This window comes from Pholcus phalangioides, unplaced genomic scaffold (genome assembly GCF_987345545.1).
Source record: "Pholcus phalangioides strain wild (caught in Gottingen) unplaced genomic scaffold, Ppha-v1.0 ptg000003l_1, whole genome shotgun sequence".
NCBI lineage: Eukaryota > Metazoa > Arthropoda > Arachnida > Araneae > Pholcidae > Pholcus > Pholcus phalangioides.
In genome coordinates, this window is record NW_028301596.1 from 9,280,895 (window position 1) to 9,301,464 (window position 20,570).

At 36.5% G+C, this 20,570-nt stretch overlaps 2 protein-coding genes across 4 annotated transcripts in view; both read right to left on the reverse strand.

Annotated features, from left to right (window-relative positions):
• The window catches only part of LOC149088015 (uncharacterized), a 517,816-nt gene that overhangs the window by 389,728 nt on the left and 107,518 nt on the right, over positions 1-20,570 (reverse strand). The window lies entirely within an intron of this gene.
• On the reverse strand, positions 4,211-6,389 carry LOC149088016 (uncharacterized). Its single transcript, XM_089252718.1, has 2 exons — positions 5,948-6,389; positions 4,211-4,486 (listed from the first exon to the last, which is right to left on the reverse strand). The coding sequence occupies exons 1-2, from the start codon at positions 6,113-6,115 to the stop codon at positions 4,268-4,270; spliced, it is 387 nt and encodes a 128-aa protein (XP_089108844.1). The 5' UTR covers positions 6,116-6,389; the 3' UTR covers positions 4,211-4,267.

Here is a 20,570-nt window from a genome sequence, read left to right on the forward strand (position 1 = left end):
TTGGGAAGAAACAGCGTTAAATGCCGGTTGACCGTTTTACTTGAATTTGAATATCTCGCCAATAATGTATTTAGAAACGTGAATTTTTTTCTTGACAACAGGATAGTCAGATCAATAACTTTCTAATTAGGTTTTTGCCCACACGGGAATTGTATAAAAAGTTATTTTTTTAAATTTTAATAACTATATAACCACATGAAACATGAATGAACTATCTGAGTACTACAAGTTATTTGTATACATTTTCTAATTGGAAAAAGTACGCCTCTAGGATCATTTTAATGTGAATCTCAACCCTTAACGGTCCAGAGGTTTTCTGCAATCCGTTGATACTTTGTAGCGCCTTCCCCGAAATGAGGAAGGCCCCTGAATGTTTGTTACCTTGTGGTTTCCGTATTGCTTGTGAGCCGAATTCACAGGGGTTTCCTGTCATCGTAAGGGGCCGTTCAAGTATTACGTAAGCAAATTTTTAGCGATTCTTGACCCCCTCCCCCCCCCCTTGTCAGCAAAATTCGTAAACAACTCTGCCCCTCTGAATCCTAACTCATATTTTCATAAAGGGTTGTTGCTGACGTAAGCATTATCCAAACCCCTCCCCCCTTGTCATCAAAAGTCAGCAAATCGGAAACCCCCCCCCCATAGATGATGACGTAATACTTGAACGGCCCCTAAGGAACCGTTGCGTGTAATGAAGTGTCGTTGTTTCCGGATGCGGTTCAATGTCAAGTCCACCTCGACATAAGACCGCAAAAGGTTAATTCATATACATAGGGTAAAAACGCCTATAATAGCTCATCTCGCTTCGCTAATAAATTGCAGTTAACTACAGGGTGATTCAGAAAAGATGGGAAAAACTTTAAGAGGTGATAGCACAATACCAATACAAACAATTGTCATCAAAGAATGCTTGGTCTAACATGAAACGAAAACGCGATGGCGTGTTTCGAAACGGCATTCCTGTTGAAAATTATCGGGAGGAAAAGAACACCATGCGTGTGAATGTAACCTGGGGAACAAGAACCTCCCGTATGCAAATGTGCGTCAGAGTGAATAAAAGCCGCGGACTCTATTGCTAAAGTGTGCCATAATCCCGTACGTTACAACTGTTAGAACGGTTACACGCTGGAATAACTTCACAGAGCTGGCTCCTCGCCTTTTATTCACGGTGACGCAAATTTGCATACTATTTCTTCTTCCCCAAGTTAAATTTGCATGCATGGCGTTATTTTCTCCTGATAAATTTTAACAGGAATGCCGTTTTAACGTTTGCGGAGCGGCTGTTTCGGAAAGCGCTACCGCGTTTGCGTTTCATGTTAGACCATGCATTCTTTGATGACAATTGTTTGAATTGGTGTGTGCTATCACCTCTTAAAGTGTTTCCCATCTTTTCTGAATCACCCTGTAGTTCTTAATCAATGCAGATATTGATACTATATGCTAAATGCCAGAATGCTGAATTTTGTTGCCTGGAACATGGATGAATGAGTTTGAATTTTTTTATAGAAGAGAAATACGCATAGATATCGATGAAATAAAAAAAAAAACTTTGCGCTGGGACCCCTGCTGCCACCTATCAAATAAGAACAATATTTGTCTGAATTCTTCAAGTAAAAGCGCGCACGCGCCTGTTTCCATACCAGTGTGCACCATGTAAATGAGGCGTCATTCCTAAAGCAACAGCACAATGCAACGACGAGGAAGGACTCTTCTCAAAGTGGCAACTAACTCTAAAAACTCAACAAAAAACAGTACCATCACAGTACACTAAAATCTCATTGGATTAATGACTCTCTAACAGATCTCAAGACCAGCAACAAGAGAATTGATTACAGTAGGGGAAAAATGGGGTTTTCAGGACAATAGGCACTCCCCACTTGCTCCCCACCAGGACAATAGGCACTCCCCACTTGCTCCCCACCAGGACAATAGGCAATCCCCACCTTACGAGGGGATGTATTCCGCAGCCCTCCGCTAGATGGCGCTCACACGCGATAAGGGATGCCTCGATAAGAGGGATGACGCTTTACTGTTTTTTTTCCCTAAATTAAATTGTTTTATTGGGGGTCGTTCACAAAATAAAATTTTTTATGCCACGCCAGGGATCTTTCCTAAATTACATTTTTATTGGGAGTCATTATTAAATTAGAATTTTTTTATGTCTGGTTGTTCTTGAATTAAATTTTTTTGTCACACAACACTCCATCTTTCTTAAATTAAACTTTTTTATGTCAGTTTTCCAGTCAATAACGTCACCCTGTGTATACCGAAGCTAACAAGAAAGAGAGGGCTATGGCACTCGAAAGTCACGTGATCAACTGGGTTATACTTTTTCTCCCAATCATCCTAGAAAGTTAAAGCTAATGACGAAAATTAAAGTTTCCAACATCATTAAATTATCGCATGACGTCACATTAGGGATCGTTCTTAAATTATCGTTTTCTCTAACTTACTTTTTTTTTCAAACAGGTTTGATGAGGGCTTAAATTATTTTTTAAAATAAAAAAATTATCGTGTTTAGCAAATACGATACCAAAGAACCTTTCCCAAATTAAATTTATTTTATGTCACATTTTCTGAGGAAGTTATTCTAAAAGGCATCGTCATTAGATTGTCGTTTGGAATTTTCTTTTCTATGCCAAGTGATGAGATTCTGTTCAAAGAGGGGTCATTCCTAAATCATAGTTTATATATATTTTTTTTCCTATCCCCATATTCAAATCTGACGTGATGCGATTTTCCACAAGCTCGTTTATAAATCAGCTAGTAAAAATGCATGTATAACAAGTTCTTAAGGAACAATTTATTTGAATATAGCACCACTTTATTTTCGTATACGTCCTTCCAAAATGATCGTTTTCCCTAATACACTCCGTAATGGGATTTTTTTTTTCAAAGAGGGGTTGTATCGCTCGTAAAACTTTTTTTGTGAAATTTGTCACAACTCTGACGTCACATCCAATCAATTTCACATGCCCATGATTTCAGTTTTTCACAAGGGTCGTTCTTGAATTATCGTTTACACGTCATTAAATTATCGTTCGGGTAAACTTTTCATGCTCTGACATGTTTTTACAATCCTGTAACTTTTCTTGAAATATGAGTTCTTTTACCTAACTGAGAGAATTTTCCGAGCTGTAAAATAAAAGAGCTACCGCGCAAATGAATTACAAAGTCTTTTCTACAAATCAAGTTTTCATTTATTCAATATTTTAAATAATTTTCTTCAATCATGCATTTCAAATTTTCGTAATTAATCAAGCAATTTTCCGCGACGTTATGATTTTCCTACTGGAATTTTAGCGATGTCATGAAAGTCAAGACATGATCGTAATAGATGCAATATGTTATGTTATCATGCAACTGTAGACATTCGTGCCCAGCTGATAACCCATGGCGCATCCATGACGACTAAATATTTTTCCCCGCGAAATCATATCTTTTTTTTTTTAACTTCCGACTATAGCATCGATAATGTAGAACTCGTGTTCATCACTTCAGATTGGTGTGTGTGTGTGTGTGTGTGTGTGTGTGTGTGTGTGTGTGTGTGTGTGTGTGTGTGTGTGTGTGTGTGTGTGTGTGTGTTTTTTCGCTAGCTTCTGTTATTTTTTTCAATGACATTCTCTCTAATGTTCTGGTTACAATAAAATAGTTTATGTTGGAAAAACTATAAATTGCGAAGGAAGGAGGAAAAGCTCCAATGCAATTCTTCCATCTACCGAGATATCACACTTAGTACGAGAAGAGGTTAAATAAATGTCGAACTAGCATAAAAAAACTCTTGATCAGTATAGTTCATTCTTAATAGTCAACCAGCAGGCAGACTTTCTAGCTTTCATACAAAATAGTAATTTTTTACAGCATGCATTTGTTAATCTTAAAGAAACCCCCGCGACGTTTTAGTGGTCTCACAGTCAAATAGTGTGATAAGACAAAATATTTTATCCGAATTTATATGATTTCATGAAGTAACAAAACATTAAAGGTAATCTTTCAACGAAGAGTCGAGAATCACTTACCGAGGTGGATGCTCATTCATCGTTTATTGAGACTGCAAAAAAAAAAGTTAGCTTACATCGTTTAATACTAACTTCAACCTTTTACCTGCAAACTTGCGCATTTGTGAACATCGGGGAAAAAATAACAGCGATGAAGAAGATGCTATAGAAACAATAAAATCAAAAATGTAGTAATACCACAAGAGGCTATGAAATACTTTTAACATATATTTATTTTTATTGATTATTCTAGATAATTTCTTTGAATCGTATCATTTTCCACACAACTCAACATCATCATCACCATGATTCATTAGTGGATCTCCATTTGGATTTGCCCGCAAGTTTCCATCCGCAAGAAGTTCTGGGTACAACTGTGAATCTGATAATATCGGGGAAGTCGCCTCTGATGGTAAACTTGAGATGTCGATTAAAAGGACTTCATTGGCTGATTCACGATTACACACCCAATCTCGAACCCGTTGTTGAGTCTAAAAAATGAAACATTTGGGGAAAAAACCATTTAATTTAAAAAAAAATAGTTTAAGTATTAAATAATTTAAAGAATAATTTTGCTCTTTTCGAGTTTTCATACAAAAGATTTCAATTTTAGTGATGAGGATTATATAGACAACCGAAGAAAAGAACTTTTATTTATTTTTTGTTCCCCTATGAGATCACAAAACAGTTTATGAAACTATGACGGTGAAACTGAATAAATCATGCCGATCAAAAGGCGTGTTGCACTTCGATAGTATGTTTAAAATGTTGATACTAATAGGAAAACAAAAAAAATATTTTTTAGCATCGATTTTTATTTTTCTATTCAGCATAAAAATAGTTTAAACAAAATTAAGTGTCAGGAATATTATGTTTATTACAACTGACTACGTTCGAGAAACTTTTAAAAATAGAGCAGTCTATACAAAACGTATGATTTTAATCATAATTCACAGATATTTTTGAGCTATTACGCATTATTTCCTCGAAATTAGCTTATTTTTATACTTTCGCTGAACATTGTATACTGAAAAACATTGTATACTATAAACATTGTATACTATAAACATTGTATATAGTCATTTTTATACACTACGTGGCTATACTAGTTGTCAATGCAATGAATATGCTAAATATTTTCTGAAATATGTTAGTTTTTATGAAACAATACATGAACTTTGACAGAAAAGAATTTCAATATTTTATATTTAAACAGTTGTAAAATGCAACTGAACATACAGCCAGTTCATTGCACAGTTAGTATCATCTGAAACCACGACTAAAAAAAATGTCATTAAAATATCGAACACACTTTTGAGGAAATGAGTTTTGCGCGCAGTGTAGTTACGAAAAACACGAATCTTCATGAAACACGTTTAAAAATTAGTTGAGATCTATACTCCGATTGAATTGACACAACTAGAATTTTTTTCAACACTTCAAATGTATAAGAATAAAATAGTTACGTATTTCCATGAAAAAGAAAAGAATCGTCAATTTCCATGAAATTCGTCATTTGAAGATAGTCTGCAACCTTAAGTTCAGATCGAGAAACGCCCATAACGTTATATATATATCGATCGCTAATAAATGAGAGATGCACATCACACACGGTTCTTATTTTTACCTTTAAAACCAAAAACGATCCAAACTCTCTTGGATAATTTTCACCGCTTGATGGATGTACATCATTCTTCACGCATATTTAAAATGCAGGTTTAACACTCCAATAAAGCCGAAACCACTGATAATTTTTTTTATACTCTTCTAAATTTTTAAATTTTCATGGCAAGAAAGGACTGAAATTTTTCTAATCAGAGACTAATTCAACCTCAAGAGTCACAACAGGCGAAATGACCAAGACAGTCAAAATTAACAGGAAAACAATATAAAATAATTGTTTGATTTCACAATAAGAATCAATAAAACAGAATAAATTGAAAACTACTTACATCAATTTTCCTTTTTTTTTTTTTTCGTTGATGAATTTCCCTCCTCAGGAGACCTTTCCATAGATGACCGGGCATTTTCCCTTCCAAGGCATCACGCATCTCATGTAAGGATTCTATGCTCATTTCAAACTGAGTGAAGTCATTGAGTAAATCACACTCTTGCTGCATATTGTAAGAAAACCTAGAAAAATTCAGCTGAAATGTGAAGAAAATGTCGCTGTCACAGTGAGGTGAGTATCCCGACGTGCTCTTGGTATAAACTAAAAACTAACTAAACATATACCAATGTGTGTGATAATCAAGTGAAACCAACAGCTCCATAATATGCAACCCATGTTCATGAAGTGAGGGGTGCTAAACCGCGAGATACTTTTAAATAGTCATATATGAATCAAAGAAGAGGCGTAAGGATGGGCAAACACTCAAGTGGCTGACTAACACTAGTGCCTCTATTCTGAGCCATTTAGGTTGCCATGTTAGCTGCGGCTGCAATCGCGGCGTAACACATCACCCCCCCCCCCAAATTTAGTTGAACTTTGATATTTTAGCATAATTCTATACGAGCTGAAATCCTCAACTTGGTCTAATCTAAGTTTATTTGAACTGGTGTCTGATAAACTGTAATCACCTCATTTCTTTCGTTTGATTCCAGCTAGTGCACTTAGATTTCCCATCTCTGTCGCTACACTCTATGAGTAAGTAAATTTCTTCCTGTTTGCTATGACATGCCTGTTAGATGACTAGGGTTATAGGTTGAGTTCGCGAGAATTTATTATTAAGGAATTAAGTTTCTTTAACTTGGAAACAGATGACACATATCATAGCATTTATAAAGCGCCATTTAGTGTTCACGTTTTAAGTGATGGAGAATTCTCCCAGGTTTCATGGGTGCGTGGAAACATCACAACCTTGTGTGGTATTTGGATTTTAACCCGTACGAGATGGTTGTAGCAGACGTTAACCCGGATAGATGAAAATTATCACACGATTTTCGTGAAGGGCGAAGAAAAAGCGAAAACTTCGGTCTTCGATCCTATATACTATTAGATTCCCTGATGAATGTTTCGTCTGGTTTCATGTTCATGTCACCCAAAGCAGCTGAGCCATTGTGCTTTAGCTAAAGTTTTAGCGTTTTGGGAGTGGTTAAAATGTAAGAACTAGATCTGGGAAAGAGTTTAACCATTTTTTTAAAATTTTTTTATAGTTTCAAACAGAAAAAAAAATAATTAATTTAAAAAAAATGCGCTATATTGGCTTGTGGAGTGTAGAGACAGAGATGTGAAGAAAAAAAAAGTCTATACAGTGATCTGAGTGACGTAAGTAAGAGGGATTTTCTTCACGTGGAGCTTCAAAGTTGTTAAAATTTTCATTACCATTCTTCGCGAGGGTCTCTGAATATGTGATCGATACATAGTGTTCTCGCATGTGTCGGGTGATATGCAACTACTTCATATGGCAATTCAAGAATGGAGTCGAAAGAACTTTTTTTCATGTCTGGTTGCGACTTTCTTATGAGAGGTTGAATTATTTCAATTACGGATTTAGAAGATAGTGATATTTTCAAAAGACAGAGTGAAATTGATTCGAAGTATATTTTTGATAAGAAGTTGCTAATTGAAATTATGTTGTAGTCCACGTCACGGCTTTCCGTATTCATTCTTTTATTCGCGTTACTTGTCATGATGCGTCATTGACTGATAAGAGAGTTTAAATACCAAGAGCACGTCGGGATACTCACCTCACTGTGACAGCGACATTTTCTTCACATTTCAGCTGAATTTTTCTAGGTTTTCTTACAATATGCAGCAAGAGTGTGATTTACTCAATGACTTCGCTCAGTTTGAAATGAGCATAGAATCCTTACATGAGATGTGTGATGCCTTGGAAGGGAATGCCCAGTCATCTATGAAAAGGTCTCCTGAGGAGGGAAATTCATCAACGAAAAAAAAAGGAAAATTGATGTAAGTAGTTTTCAATTTATTCTGTTTTATTGATTCTTATTGTGAAATCAAACAATTATTTTATATTGTTTTCCTGTTAATTTTGACTGTCTTGGTCATTTCGCCTGTTGTGACTCTTGAGGTTGAATTAGTCTCTGATTAGAAAAATTTCAGTCCTTTCTTGCCATGAAAATTTAAAAATTTAGAAGAGTATAAAAAAAAATTATCAGTGGTTTCGGCTTTATTGGAGTGTTAAACCTGCATTTTAAATATGCGTGAAGAATGATGTACATCCATCAAGCGGTGAAAATTATCCAAGAGAGTTTGGATCGTTTTTGGTTTTAAAGGTAAAAATAAGAACCGTGTGTGATGTGCATCTCTCATTTATTAGCGATCGATATATATATAACGTTATGAGCGTTTCTCGATCTGAACTTAAGGTTGCAGACTATCTTCAAATGACGAATTTCATGGAAATTGACGATTCTTTTCTTTTTCATGGAAATACGTAACTATTTTATTCTTATACATTTGAAGTGTTGAAAAAAATTCTAGTTGTGTCAATTCAATCGGAGTATAGATCTCAACTAATTTTTAAACGTGTTTCATGAAGATTCGTGTTTTTCGTAACTACACTGCGCGCAAAACTCATTTCCTCAAAAGTGTGTTCGATATTTTAATGACATTTTTTTTAGTCGTGGTTTCAGATGATACTAACTGTGCAATGAACTGGCTGTATGTTCAGTTGCATTTTACAACTGTTTAAATATAAAATATTGAAATTCTTTTCTGTCAAAGTTCATGTATTGTTTCATAAAAACTAACATATTTCAGAAAATATTTAGCATATTCATTGCATTGACAACTAGTATAGCCACGTAGTGTATAAAAATGACTATATACAATGTTTATAGTATACAATGTTTATAGTATACAATGTTTATAGTATACAATGTTTTTCAGTATACAATGTTTTTCAGTATACAATGTTCAGCGAAAGTATAAAAATAAGCTAATTTCGAGGAAATAATGCGTAATAGCTCAAAAATATCTGTGAATTATGATTAAAATCATACGTTTTGTATAGACTGCTCTATTTTTAAAAGTTTCTCGAACGTAGTCAGTTGTAATAAACATAATATTCCTGACACTTAATTTTGTTTAAACTATTTTTATGCTGAATAGAAAAATAAAAATCGATGCTAAAAAATATTTTTTTTGTTTTCCTATTAGTATCAACATTTTAAACATACTATCGAAGTGCAACACGCCTTTTGATCGGCATGATTTATTCAGTTTCACCGTCATAGTTTCATAAACTGTTTTGTGATCTCATAGGGGAACAAAAAATAAATAAAAGTTCTTTTCTTCGGTTGTCTATATAATCCTCATCACTAAAATTGAAATCTTTTGTATGAAAACTCGAAAAGAGCAAAATTATTCTTTAAATTATTTAATACTTAAACTATTTTTTTTTAAATTAAATGGTTTTTTCCCCAAATGTTTCATTTTTTAGACTCAACAACGGGTTCGAGATTGGGTGTGTAATCGTGAATCAGCCAATGAAGTCCTTTTAATCGACATCTCAAGTTTACCATCAGAGGCGACTTCCCCGATATTATCAGATTCACAGTTGTACCCAGAACTTCTTGCGGATGGAAACTTGCGGGCAAATCCAAATGGAGATCCACTAATGAATCATGGTGATGATGATGTTGAGTTGTGTGGAAAATGATACGATTCAAAGAAATTATCTAGAATAATCAATAAAAATAAATATATGTTAAAAGTATTTCATAGCCTCTTGTGGTATTACTACATTTTTGATTTTATTGTTTCTATAGCATCTTCTTCATCGCTGTTATTTTTTCCCCGATGTTCACAAATGCGCAAGTTTGCAGGTAAAAGGTTGAAGTTAGTATTAAACGATGTAAGCTAACTTTTTTTTTTGCAGTCTCAATAAACGATGAATGAGCATCCACCTCGGTAAGTGATTCTCGACTCTTCGTTGAAAGATTACCTTTAATGTTTTGTTACTTCATGAAATCATATAAATTCGGATAAAATATTTTGTCTTATCACACTATTTGACTGTGAGACCACTAAAACGTCGCGGGGGTTTCTTTAAGATTAACAAATGCATGCTGTAAAAAATTACTATTTTGTATGAAAGCTAGAAAGTCTGCCTGCTGGTTGACTATTAAGAATGAACTATACTGATCAAGAGTTTTTTTATGCTAGTTCGACATTTATTTAACCTCTTCTCGTACTAAGTGTGATATCTCGGTAGATGGAAGAATTGCATTGGAGCTTTTCCTCCTTCCTTCGCAATTTATAGTTTTTCCAACATAAACTATTTTATTGTAACCAGAACATTAGAGAGAATGTCATTGAAAAAAATAACAGAAGCTAGCGAAAAAACACACACACACACACACACACACCAATCTGAAGTGATGAACACGAGTTCTACATTATCGATGCTATAGTCGGAAGTTAAAAAAAAAAAAGATATGATTTCGCGGGGAAAAATATTTAGTCGTCATGGATGCGCCATGGGTTATCAGCTGGGCACGAATGTCTACAGTTGCATGATAACATAACATATTGCATCTATTACGATCATGTCTTGACTTTCATGACATCGCTAAAATTCCAGTAGGAAAATCATAACGTCGCGGAAAATTGCTTGATTAATTACGAAAATTTGAAATGCATGATTGAAGAAAATTATTTAAAATATTGAATAAATGAAAACTTGATTTGTAGAAAAGACTTTGTAATTCATTTGCGCGGTAGCTCTTTTATTTTACAGCTCGGAAAATTCTCTCAGTTAGGTAAAAGAACTCATATTTCAAGAAAAGTTACAGGATTGTAAAAACATGTCAGAGCATGAAAAGTTTACCCGAACGATAATTTAATGACGTGTAAACGATAATTCAAGAACGACCCTTGTGAAAAACTGAAATCATGGGCATGTGAAATTGATTGGATGTGACGTCAGAGTTGTGACAAATTTCACAAAAAAAGTTTTACGAGCGATACAACCCCTCTTTGAAAAAAAAATCCCATTACGGAGTGTATTAGGGAAAACGATCATTTTGGAAGGACGTATACGAAAATAAAGTGGTGCTATATTCAAATAAATTGTTCCTTAAGAACTTGTTATACATGCATTTTTACTAGCTGATTTATAAACGAGCTTGTGGAAAATCGCATCACGTCAGATTTGAATATGGGGATAGGAAAAAAAATATATATAAACTATGATTTAGGAATGACCCCTCTTTGAACAGAATCTCATCACTTGGCATAGAAAAGAAAATTCCAAACGACAATCTAATGACGATGCCTTTTAGAATAACTTCCTCAGAAAATGTGACATAAAATAAATTTAATTTGGGAAAGGTTCTTTGGTATCGTATTTGCTAAACACGATAATTTTTTTATTTTAAAAAATAATTTAAGCCCTCATCAAACCTGTTTGAAAAAAAAAAAAGTAAGTTAGAGAAAACGATAATTTAAGAACGATCCCTAATGTGACGTCATGCGATAATTTAATGATGTTGGAAACTTTAATTTTCGTCATTAGCTTTAACTTTCTAGGATGATTGGGAGAAAAAGTATAACCCAGTTGATCACGTGACTTTCGAGTGCCATAGCCCTCTCTTTCTTGTTAGCTTCGGTATACACAGGGTGACGTTATTGACTGGAAAACTGACATAAAAAAGTTTAATTTAAGAAAGATGGAGTGTTGTGTGACAAAAAAATTTAATTCAAGAACAACCAGACATAAAAAAATTCTAATTTAATAATGACTCCCAATAAAAATGTAATTTAGGAAAGATCCCTGGCGTGGCATAAAAAATTTTATTTTGTGAACGACCCCCAATAAAACAATTTAATTTAGGGAAAAAAAACAGTAAAGCGTCATCCCTCTTATCGAGGCATCCCTTATCGCGTGTGAGCGCCATCTAGCGGAGGGCTGCGGAATACATCCCCTCGTAAGGTGGGGATTGCCTATTGTCCTGGTGGGGAGTAAGTGGGGAGTGCCTATTGTCCTGGTGGGGAGCAAGTGGGGAGTGCCTATTGTCCTGAAAACCCCATTTTTCCCCTACTGATTACATTACCGGGACACTGGAACAGATACCTATACCTAACGGACAAGCTGGAATACTAAAAAACGACCCTTCAAAAAAACGTCCGAGCCACATAAATGGCTTACCTCAGGTGATTCTTCTTGCAGAACATGATAGCCCCTGTTTTCACTATAACTTATTACAATGACTCAAGAAAAACTAAATATACTGTGAAAGTTATATTCATGTATCTTTTAATATTGGATTCTACTTCAAATGGCTTGTATCTGAGTACAAATATTCTCTGTTTTTTTCTTGAATAAAATTTGAATATTCTTTAGCGCAATGACCTCTTGACTCAATGATTTCATTACTATGAAATTAATTTTTTTCTCTTTTCTCAGCAGAGGATGACATAGAAAGCTACTTCCCGGCATTACACTGACGTGCTATACAGAGAAAGCCTTCCATTCAGTGAGTTTCAGAGGCTTCACTGCAAAACTCGCTTGCTCCTTAAAGTTGGCTCAACTGTAAAGCTTTGCCCATGAAAGTTGATGAAGTATGATCTATATACAAATACAAATACAAATACAACGCCACAACAGGCAAAATGCCCAACGAGGTGGCTGATAAAAAGATGCCCATAAAAATATGGTTGTCATATGTTTCAAAAATACAGCAACCCAATTAAAAATGCAATTAACACAAATTACAAACAATATATACACATGATAAAATATTATACGATGCCCATAAAGATTACTTATGGTTGTCTTATTCTAAGAATGGATAGCTTCTCGATTTACCCCAACATGTTTATCGTATTTCTTTTTAAACGTGTCAATTGTGTTACAATTTACTACCTCCGGGGGTAAGCTATTCCATTTATTAACAACCCTATTGGAGAAAAATTCCCTGCGACACCATAACCTTGCATTGTCCCTCACCAATCGATACTGGTGTCCCCTTGTAAAAGCAGTCGATTGGCGGTGTACTAAAAGTTCATGGTCCATCCTATCCATCCCATTGAAAATTTTGAACACTTCGATCATATCTCCTCGACACCTGCGTTCATCCAATGTAAACATATTCAAAAAATGAAGTCTTTCTTCATAACTCAAGCCCTGTGTGCCAATAAGGACACGCGTAGCTCTTCTCTGCACCCCTTCAACCAAGTCTATGTCCCTCTGTAGGTATGGTCTCCAAAACCTTACAGCATACTCCAGTCCAGGACGAACTAAGCCTCGAAAAAGAGGAAGAATGACTTTAGGAGAACGCGAAGAGACCTTTTTGAAAATGAGACCAAGCATTCTATTCGATTTTTTGACAACCGCTGAACAATGTTCAGAAAACTTAAGTCGCTCGTCAATGAGAATTCCCAAATCGGTGACTCTAGTTGCATCCGGGATAGTGACACCATTCAACTCGTAAGAGAACCGTGGGTTGTTCGAACCAAAATGAGCGACCATGCACTTATCTACGCTAAACGTCATGCTCCATTCATTTGCCCATGCTGCAATCTTGTTTAAGTTGGTCTGGAGCAACTCCCTATCGCTTTCATTCCCGATTACCCCCATTAGCTTCACATCATCTGCGAATTTGCTAGTAATTCCATCGATACCCTGATCGAGTTTATCGATAAAAAGTGAAAAAAGTATGGGGCCAAGGACACTTCCCTGAGGAACTCCACTTGTGACGTCTGTCCAACCAGAGAATTCCCCGTTCACCATAACTCGTTGCGACCTATCTCTTAACCACGATTCTATCCAATTCAGCAAGTTGCCCCCTATTCCAATCTCGTGTAAACGCTTCAAGAGTTTGCCATGTTGGACCCGATCGAATGCCTTCTGGAAATCAAGGTAAACAACGTCGACATTTTTGCTCTTACCCAAAGCCTTAGTCACGTAATCATAGAAGCAAAGGAGGTTAGTTACACATGACTTCCCCTTCCTGAACCCATGCTGATTATCCGACAATACATTATTCTCGTCTATCCACTTCACAAACTGCCTTTTGATGATAATTTCCAAAATTTTCGAGAGGGAGCTCGTCAAACTCACTGGACGATAATTAGACACCACTTCTCTACTACCCTTCTTAAATATCGGAACAACGTTAGCCAGTTTCCAATCTCTCGGGACGATACCCTCAGCAACACTACTCCTGTATATCTGTGCGACTGGCCCCAACAATTCATTAGCACCTTCCCTGAGAACCCTGGGATAGATATCATCTGGTCCTGGTGCTTTGCTTGCACATACATTTCTTAGAAGATTTAGGACCTCCACGTCTTCCACTTGAATATCGTTGAGCGTTTTATTACCCCATGCAACACCCGTATATCGAATATCATTATCTCCATTAAAAACCGACGCGAAAAAGTCATTGAAAGCACTACACATGCCTACATTGCTCTCTACTTTTGAGCCTCCTATCGAGAGGGGGCCAACTGTCCCCTTACATCCATTATTGACGTATCGAAAAAATGATTTTGGGTCAGAGCCAATGTTATCTGCCAACCTAGATTCAACTTGCTTTTTACTATCCCTTATCGCTTTCTTCAACAGTCTTCTTTTATCAGTAAACAATGATAGGTCACCTCGTCCACTTCTATACTCTCTGAATGCTCTTTTCTTTTCAAGATAAAGGTTCCGCACGCTATCCGTGAACCATAGAGGGTGTGATGTACAAACACGCTTTTTTCGAACAAAGGGTATGACGTCGTGCAAAACAGAGGACAGCTTCGTACTAAATTCTTCCCATTGACTTACCACCCCTACTGATTCCAACCGGTCTTTGAAAACTTCCGCTAACCTTCTTCGCAAAACATCAAAGTTAGTTCTCCGAAAACAAGGAACCAATCTTTTGTTATCAACCTTACCCGAGGAAAAGTTACAGTGAAATCTGACGATACGATGATCACTGGAAGAAAACTCTTCCCCCACCGAAACATGTTCAACTAGATCCTCAGAACTAGTAAGAACTAAATCCAAAATAGCAGTACCCCTAGTGGCTTCTGATACATGCTGATACAAAAAATTTTCGAGCACCAACTTAAGAAAGTCTCTTTCATACTGATTTCCAGATGAAAGGTTCTCCCAATCAATACCCGGGTAATTGAAATCCCCTAGTATGAGAACCCTCTTTCGCTTACACATGTAGGAAATTTCATCGTGCATTTTGGCGATGTAGTTTTGATCCCTATTCGGTGGATTGTAACAAACCCCAACAATAAGCTTATGACGTCTTTTGTTCTCAAGTTCAACCCATATGGTTTCAATATCACTTCTCTGTACGTTACACTCTCTAGCCTTCAAACATGATTTCACGTATATCAACACTCCACCCCCTTTCCTATCAGATCTATTTCTCAAAAAAGTATCGTATCCGGAGATGTGTAAGAAAGATTCATCCCCATCGTTTGCCCAAGATTCTGTGATGGCTATAAGATCCAAGTCCTCCACAACTATCATAGTTTCTAAAAAATCTTTCTTGTTACCCAAGCTCCTGGCATTTATTAACACACATTTTAATTTGCCCGGTGGTTTGTTGTCAATCGAGAAGCCATCCAAGTCAGAGGTGGGTAATTCCCCGTCAGTACTGTTGTGATTATCATTAACTAACCCGCATTCCCGACTACGTGGTCTGGGAGTAAAAAACCTGACCTAAGACTATCGTAAACCTCCCAGACCCCTCTCTTATTTAGATGGATCCCATCCGAACGAAGCCACCTATCGGTAAATGCGGGAAGCTCCAAGAACGTGACCCCAAGTGAGGAGCAAATGGAACTCTACAAGCTAATATCATATAGTCTACAAGCTAATATCATATTAAAAAAGAAAATATTTTTCATAAAACGCATCCAAAATTATTGTTTTCAAATAGTAAAACCGCTGAAGGTGAAGTGAAGAAAGTCGACTGGCGGTGATGTAAAAAAAAGCGAATCTGGAAGAGACGTGTGTGTGTGCCACTAGCCACCGATGAAAATCCACAAAAATCCTGGCTCTTTCCTTTCCCTACTGGCAAAACCATATGTTTAACACAAATAAGCTTTATGTTCTGCAAATGACGAGCAAGCGGGAGGTTTGGAAATAGGTTCCCTATAAGGTGCATTCAAAGAAATCTCTTCTCACTCCCATAATATTGAGCGGCAGGGTTGGATGGAGAGGTCACGAACGCACCTGTGCATCTTCCCAAAGCAATATTTGACATTGATTATCCCCGTAGGAGTTCGTACGTACGTAACATTCCTCCCTACATCGATTTTTTTTACCCCATATCGTCCCTTTGAAGTCCCGGAATACTCGGAAATTCCTCACCGACTCATCTCCCGAGTCAAGTTCCTGGTGGTAAAATGAAAGAAGAGTGGGGGAATGAATGCTCAAGAGAGAAGAACGGGAAAGCAGTTTTCTTTTCAGCTTTTCTTTTCGGGAATCCGTTTTCGTTTCTCTATCTGTTCGGTAATAGAAGATGACTTCTCTCGATGATATTTTTTTCTTGTTCTTTTTATCTGAAATTTTCACTCTTTTGTGATAAAAGCCTGGATTCTCATAGAATCGACGAGAAGAGGAAAAAAATGTATTTCTGCCCAGAAATACTTAAATATATCAAAGTTCTTGCGGAAAATATTTTCAAGAGAATATTTTAAATTTTTTTCATCGCTGTATTTCTTACATCAGTTTTTCTCAACCTTTCTGAAAATAAGGCCCAGTAAAATGTCAAATAATTTGACGAACCACTTGCGCCCCGTATTACGGGACATTCCTGAATTTCCGTTAATTTTTTTTATACATTTATCTCGTTTTTTCAACGATACTTTCGTTTGAATTTGTAATATTTACTAAAGTCGTATATACACAGAGAGAGAGAGAGAGAGTGTCCGTCCATATATTATAAATTATATTATGATAATTGTGTGGCAAAAATTGTAAATATTCATCGCATAAATTTTTCAGGTTTAGCGTTTTGTCCACAGTATTTTTGGAATTTTAACTACGATTAGTGATGTCGCGTACTTCTGACCATGTTTTTGATGACAACTGGTGATGTATCGTATTTTATGGACGATTATTTAAGATCCCAGTTTACCAAATTTGATTTTTCTCAAGAAATGTGTTCATTAAACGATTTGAATATTTTTTTCGTGAAATGAATTTTTATTTACTGCGATTTTTATATAATAGCCCTTTATTTCCACTCTAATTTTAGCAGTAATATACAAATAGCGTATAAATTGCTATTTTTCACAAGATGTAAAGTGACATCCCTTATTTAGGATAGCAATTTCCTGCATTCACCTCGACGATGTTTTGTGAACCTAATTAATACCTTAATGAACCTAAATGTAATTATACATTTTAATTACATTTTAATTTATATTTTATTTTACATTATAATTACATTTTAGTCCTCTTGGATATTACTAATATCAATTACAACGGGCGTAGACAAGGGAACCTAGGGGCTGGGATCATTTGAACGTCTCCCAATAAATTTTGTAAAGAAGCTTAAGCCCCCCGCCCCAATAATTTCTGAAAAAAACCATGCAATGTACTTTCCCTCTCCTGTGTACGTGTTAGAGTCCCGTATATACGGGACGACAAGCAACTTTCAGCCCCCCCCCCCAAATGTTTTCTTCATGTCCGCGCCTCTGGCAACAGTGAATAATTTCATCAAGCTTGGCAGTCATCGTCGCGGAATATAGGTTAAGGAATGACGGTGTGCAGTACACGTATTTTTCCATAAAAATTAAACTAAATGGAAATAAGGTGTCATATACGGATACAAACATATAAATTATTACCAGTCTTGTAACGTAATATATATATTTTATCACCACCAAACAAATCCATCGTTATTCTAGGGAAACGTTTCAGCAAAATGTGTCCGGTAAATTCAAATCATTCATTGACGATTTATCATACACCAACACGAGCTAGGGATTATAGATAATTACTAAAATTTAAATTCGAAAAATTTATCAATCTTATTGAAACGGTCGGTGATTAAGCACGATAACCGGCGATTATGTATAATCACAGGAGTTATATTTACCGTAACATTATACTGCACTTCTCAAACCTCTTGCGTACGTGTGCTTGTCTAAACACAAGTTCCTATAAAACTCCCCTGTGTAATCTAGGACAGTGGTGGCCAACTCGCGTCATGCGTGCCACAAATGGTACACTATGGTATCAGGAGTCGCAAGCAAACGCTTTTCAAAAATTAATGGAGCTGAGTGACTTGCTCCTGAAACTGAAGCTGTACCAGATGAAGAAGATCAAGATAAAGAAGTAAAGACCAATTCAACATATGTAACGCAGCGGAAGGGCTTCGCAAGTTTAAATCAGCAATACATTATTTTCATGACATAGATCCTTCTATGGCATGTGCTTCACATGTAGACAAATTAGTAGAGGAAGTCATCAAAAAACATACTCCAGCATACTTCATGATATGAATAAACGGCAAACAGAAATCACAGTGTTCTTTCAAGAAAAATCTCCACCCTCTTTTACATATCCTTTCTACCCCTGCGTCACCCTGCTCTTCTCCTGATGTTCAATAAACGAGATATACAAAAAAAAACCTATGGTTTCGGTTATTCGTGGATTTCTGTATGCGCGGTCACCTCCGGAACGTAACCCCCGCGAATACGGGGGGACCCCACTGTATTAGTGAATACGGTTATTAAAAGGAAAGGTATAACGAATATCAAAGATAATTGAATAATTTCCCATCCAATTAGAATCAAATAATGAAGTCTGGCTGCAGACTACCTATTCAATCTTAGCAGACCGTCTCTGGTCCACCCACGGACAATAGGTTAAGAAACGCTGCCTTAGATGAAGATACCATTGACAGAGTCCAGGGGAAGCAAAATTAAATTTTGAGAAATACGGGTGTGAAAAGTTTGGAGTATAATAGTCAACCCCCCCCCCCCCCCCCCACTAAACTGAAACATTATCGCTATTTTCTAGGACTTTAAAGTCGTTCTACCGCGAAAATGAATGCGCGTGCGCATGGTACTCATTCAAAGCTATAAGACACTATCTCAGTTTCGAAAAAATTGCTGTAAAGTCATTTTTTTCCTGGACCCTTCAAATGAATAAAAATGTTTCTATTTTGAAAATTAAATGTATATTGTAGAAAGATGATAGAAAGGTGGCTTCTGTGAAAACAGAAAAGAAAGGACGCCTCGGAGCTAGATCGGTCAGATACGACTCCTACGAGCATGAATCACGGGCCTCGACTTGACCTGTTAATCGAAGGGTTCGAGGGCACGTCGTGCACGCGCTTTTCCATTCTAGCCGTATTCAACGGCCTTTCGAAAAGAAATAACGTAATTCCAGCAGGTCCTACCTACGGATCATCAACACGGCGGGAGTGAGTCACATGAAGAGAGTACGGGAAAAAAACATGTTCATTCTGGATATATCGGAAAAAAAGGCGGATGAAACTGCTACAAGTATAAAAAAAATATAGATAAATGAATAAGAGAGGAAAAAAAAAAAGATGAAACTTAACTATACTAACGCGGCGGACGTGTAATAGGCCTTGTCACGTTTCGCTGACGTAACGATGCATGGCAAACCCTGAAAGGAATTTCCTTCCCACCATGTTTGTAGGTAGGGCCCTCCCAGAAGAAAGAAAATGACATGGCAAGACCACCTGAAGAAACAAGGTTAGTAAGGGAAGTAAAAAAAAACCAAGATGGTGCTCCTTAGAGCGAGACACTTTCGCTACCGTTCAGTACTTCACCTCAAAAAAAGCCTGGTATTTCAATTGACACCATATACTCAGGTTCTTCACCTTCGATGACCCACAACTTCACATTGTGGAGGTTTTATTTTTTGGATGAAGATATGGGAATGTTATTAGATGTAGAGGCCTTGTCTTTAATTAATTTACGATAGAAATGGTTCATTCTTTCTGGGCAAATAAACTCGATTGCTTTTTGTAACCCTGTGCGATTCTTTAAAATTTGAGAAAAAAATATATTGTATTGTATTTACTGCCCCCGGGGATAAGCTATTCCATTTATTAACAAACGTATTAGAGAAAAATTCCCTGCGGCTCCATAATTTGGAATTGTCCCTTACCAATCGATACTGGTGTCCCCTTGCAAAAGCAGTCGGTGTACTAATAATTGATGGTCCATCCTATCCATCCCGTTGATAATTTTGAACACTTCGATCATATCTCCCCGACACCTGCGTTCAAGTCCCTCTTCATAACACAAGCCCCGTGTGCCAATAAGGACAAGCGTAGCTCTTCTCTGCACCCTTTCAACCAAGCCTATGTCCTTCTGTAGGTATGGTCTCCAAAACCTTCCAGTCCAGGACGAACTAGGCCTCGGAAAAGCGGAAGAATGACTTTAGGAGAACGTGAAGAGAAAGATTTACAAAAGAAATTGTAAAAATAAAATTGTTGAGAAGAAATTGTAATATGCAGATCAGTGTTCACCATTATGCGTCAAAATTCAATTTTACTCTTTCAAATTTTGTTTGAGTGAAAATACTTCAAATTTAAGTTACTTTTTTTTTTAAATACAGTTATTTCTTACTGATGAAAGAAAATACCCCTTAAAATTTTGGAGTGGAG